Source organism: Austrofundulus limnaeus, unplaced genomic scaffold (genome assembly GCF_001266775.1).
Source record: "Austrofundulus limnaeus strain Quisiro unplaced genomic scaffold, Austrofundulus_limnaeus-1.0 Scaffold488, whole genome shotgun sequence".
Lineage (NCBI taxonomy): Eukaryota > Metazoa > Chordata > Actinopteri > Cyprinodontiformes > Rivulidae > Austrofundulus > Austrofundulus limnaeus.
Window position 1 is genome coordinate 75771 of NW_013952890.1, and position 4521 is coordinate 80291.

The 4521-nt window shown below is 41.1% G+C and overlaps 1 protein-coding gene across 1 annotated transcript in view; it reads right to left on the reverse strand.

Annotated features, from left to right (window-relative positions):
• phldb3 (pleckstrin homology-like domain, family B, member 3) overlaps positions 1-4521 on the reverse strand; it is a gene marked incomplete at its 3' end in the record, with an annotated part of 31582 nt that overhangs the window by 1848 nt on the left and 25213 nt on the right. The window contains 5 exon segments of the mRNA XM_014025614.1: positions 148-300; positions 596-677; positions 2114-2279; positions 2734-2818; positions 3263-3364. Of these exon segments, the coding sequence (XP_013881068.1) occupies positions 148-300; positions 596-677; positions 2114-2279; positions 2734-2818; positions 3263-3364 (588 nt within the window).

Here is a 4521-nt window from a genome sequence, read left to right on the forward strand (position 1 = left end):
TCCAAGGACACATTATGGGTATTATAAGAAAAAAAAAGACAACTTTATTTCAAGATCTGCCAGAACAATGTACTAATTTTACAAAAGTTTATTGTAAACGGATCAAATCAATTCTTGAAGCTCTGGAGAGTAAGACTTTGTTTCTACCTCAGAGGAATTTGGTGAAGAAATGACCCGCAGTGAGTCATTTGTCTCCGGTTCCGGCTGCAGCTGGGTCTCTGGTTCTGGTGGTTCTTCTCTGGAAGAGTTGAGCTCTCTTTGGCTTCTCTCTTCCAACAATGACAACTGCCGTCGCTCTTCCTAGATTCACATGTATTGAAGCAAACTATAACAAAACTTGTTTATACTTTATAAAATACAAATATATCACTCAAACATGGCTGAAAATTGTAAACTTTTGTTTTTTTGTAGTGCATTTTTCAGTGTAGGAATTAGCTTCAGCGYTACTAACGTGCATTATCCAACATCCAGCCATCTGCTGAGGGTTTTCTTGGACATTGTGTGCAATGTGAGTGGGTGTCAGTGATAACCAGGCCATGTCTAATGTGGTGTGTCACTGATGATTAGCGAGGGTTCCCCATGCCAGGTGACTCACCCGCTCTCGGAGCAGCCTCTCTCTTTCTGCCTTGGCTTCTCGCAGCTTCTTCTCGATCTCTACCAGGTCCAAGAGGCTCGGGCTGCGAAGGAGGAGGAACAATAAACATTCGAATCAGAAATTCTTTTTTTTAAAAGAAACACTTGCTGCAGATTTGTGGATCACTTAGTTATTTAGAAAGAAAAACGATCAATTTAAAGTCCATGTGTATTTTAACAGGCAGGAGCCAATAAAACCAAACTGAACAGTTTGTGTTAACTAATGCAGGTAACAGAGCTAAGTGATTCAAGGGCCAGGCTAGCTTGTACCTGGTTCACACGGCAGAATAATTGTGCCAACTTTTGACCTGATCTTGTCCTTCCGACAATCCGGATGCCTTGATTATCGTGATGGCTCTAAAGATAATTTTAAAAGGGAACTTCCTGTCTTTCATTCAGTGTGGTTTTGACTTGTCAGCCGGTGGCAAAATAAACCTCACTCACCCAGAATTCTGGGTTGTATATTTATTTCCTATCACAGATCATCTTATTTAACACGTGTTTTCATCTGATTTCAGCCGATATTAAACACGTATTTCTTACAGTTTGGTGACCCCGACGTTCGGTRTATTCTTTGGCTAATTTATACCACTAAGGGGGTATGTGGAGATGGTCTAGCAGTGTTTTCTCAGTGATTGGTAAACATGGTGAGAATAGAGTTATAAAACAGTTTAAGTCTATAAGGTGGGCTAAATAGTGATCTGATTACAATTAGGGTGGTTGATGTTGTTTGTAGCTTAGGGAAAGCTTAYGAAAGATATTCCTGCTGTGTGTTAAGAGTTATATGCTCAGTAGGACGTCCAACCTCATACTGGGGATATTCAAAATACTGGATGGTTTTTGCCAGATATCCCAGCATGTGTGGTGTTCCCAGAGGACAAACGAGCCCGGAGTCTGTTGACTGCGACATGTAGCCAATCCGAAAGGGAGGTGATGGAAACAAAAGAGGAGAATCCAAAATACAGAAGACAAAACAACTGCCATGTAGAGAGTCTGGTGGACGTCAGAGATKTCTTTTTGTTTTGTTTTTTCTCTGCTAAATGTAGTCCACAAACTGTCACCATCGCTTCTTCCTCGTCTGCCATGTTTGTTTACTCTGAACTCATGTTTGATCCTGAGAGATTCCTCGAGGTTTCCCATCTAACATCTGAATGTTTGTGAATAAACCTGTTATATGTATGACTTTTTTTTATCGTCATGTGCGTAGGGTCTCTCAGTCTTTGAAAATTAGACAACAATTTTAAAATATTGCAGTGTGATCCAGGTATTATGTTTAAGGATTATTAAAAATTCCAATGTTGAAATAAAATCCACCCGACTCAAGTAAAATAAATACATAAATATTATATCAAATGTGCCAAAAAAGGATGAAAACAAAGGGGTGAGTTGAACATTTAAAAACGTACATCGCTGAGCCACTAGTATTTCTTATATAAACCCCTAAAACCACGCTGAGCGAACAAGAAGTGACTAARCTGACCTGGCAGCTCGAGAGCTGGTCGCACTGTTGCACGGAGTGAGGAGCGCACCACCGTTAGTGGACCCGGGTCTGAGGCCGTTACTGTGCCCATTGCTGAGTCTGTGGGATGAGACGGGGGAGACGTAGACCTCGGAGGTCTGACTGTTGGGAAGCGTTCTCACCAACCCTGAAGGTAAAAGGAGAAGCAGAAACCTGGATGAAGATGTAGCACAGAAGAAAAGGTGACTCAAATCACTCAAACTGTACTGAGACGTTTCAGYTACAGCATTCAGGAAACAAGTAAATAAGTCGGGAGATGAAATGAAAACACCTGGCAAGACTTGACACGACCTACTCAAATACTTAGGGAYGGGTAGAGGAGTGTGTGAGAAATAAAAACAGATAACACTGAGGAGATTTGAAGCTTAAGCATACATGTGCTTCAGACAAATCCTGCTCAGCATCAGAGTAACGAGCTCTCCTGACACACCTTTCATTTGACTAAAAGGGAGGGAACTGAGCAAACAGACAAAATGCGTACACGAGCGCACAGTGAACTCCTTTATTGTCCTGCGTTGCAAAGCTTGAGCAATCAGGAGCGTAATGAGAGACGGACATAAAGAGGGTGGCTAMCAGCTCACCCTGGACTGAAAGCGGCCTGTCGCTGGCTCGGCTGTTGCGATGCGAGCTCCTTCTTCTGGGCAAACTGACGTCTTTGCTTGGTTCCTAAAGAGCGGGAAAAAATGATAAAAWGAAAAAATATAATTTGTGTTTAAACAAAGAAATACAAGCATTTGATTTAAGCAAAACTATTAATATTAAAAATAAACACTTTAAACTATCAGCTGATTTACGTCCAGTTGTTATTTTTGTGACATCATGCTATCTACAGCATTAAAACCACCTGTTGTATAAGCACACCAAAACTGGAACTTGGACCATCTTTTGGACCAGACCTCCATGATCTGTTTTGTTTACTGGGATTAAGTGAGCCTAGAAGTTGTTTTTTTTTAATATAGCTAATATGCACAGTTTTGTTCAGTCAATTTGTTGCCATCTGTGCAACAAATTCACAAGACATTCTTACAAAACGGCCGGAGAATTCCCACCACCCAGTACTTTGCAGTGGTTGTAACGTTGTGACAGATAACGGCTGGACCGGCTGCGCACCTGTAGAGGCTTGTGAACTGTCAGAGGAGACAGTGACATCATGCACGGAGAGGAGCCGGTGATGTTTGACCAATCGGTGAGCGCCTTCTTCTCCCTGAGAACCTGTTGAACCAGATTCAATTTCAAGATTCAGCAATGGATTCTCAAAGGCTACTTGCTTAAAGAAACAAATAATAAAAGCTGATTTTAGCTGTAAGAGCACAAACACTGCACCTGGAAAAGCTACAGTGTTAAGATGTCGTCACATCTGGCTGAGCATTTAAACCGAACCCTCGTTCATGATGAGTTTAAAAAAAAATTATCACAGCCATACTATCTCTGCTCTGACCCTCCCATTCCGCTTGACTCACAGACACATGAGCAACTCAGACACTTCATGGAGATCAGTATTTAACCCTTTATCTCTTTCACTTCTTCACACTGACACATGGTGTCAGGGAGGATTTAAAAGTGTTGATTCTTAAAAATATTAGTAAATAAACAACCAAGAGTCAAATTTGCTCAAATACTTTAAAAGTCCTCGTCCAATCAGACGATCTCCTTCAACATTTCGGCCACAACAGGTTATTAGGTCTTCAAGGTTTGACATATAAAACTACATCTACTTCTAATCTCATCATTCACTTTCAGTTTGTTTTCCTGTTTATTATAAAAGCCTCTTCTGTCATAATTTTTTCTGTCTCTCCTCTCTTTGGCAAACATCATTAACTAAAAATCAAGTTGAAAATAATGACACTTTTTCCTATAAATCTACAGAAATCAAAGTGTCCACTCGTACAGCTCACCGCTCGCTTCAGGGATGTAGAACGTCTTCTAGCTTTTCCGTCTTTCTCTCTCTCTCTCGTGCATCCACACACACTCTTTCTACACACACATCCAACCACAGCACCCACTCTCACGTCACTTTACTCCTCCCTCTGCCCGTCCCCCTYCCTCCCCCTCTCTCTCCAGCTGGGTTGTGCTCTCTGACTAACTCTGTCCCTGTCTGCGTCTGATTTGTTTTTTCCTCTTCCAGATTGTGTCTTCTGCTCGTTTTAATGGCGCTGCCATAACTTTGACCAAAGACAAACCACTGCAGGATGGGATGAAGGATGAAGCCGGTTTTATTACTGGCTGAGTGTAGGGCTGCAACTAATGATTATTTTAATAATCGATTAATCGGTTGATTATTTTTTTTGATTAATCGGCCAAATCATTAAAACGCTTAATTACATGAATATGAGTAGATATAAATTAAGTTAACTCCTTAAGGATGCAAG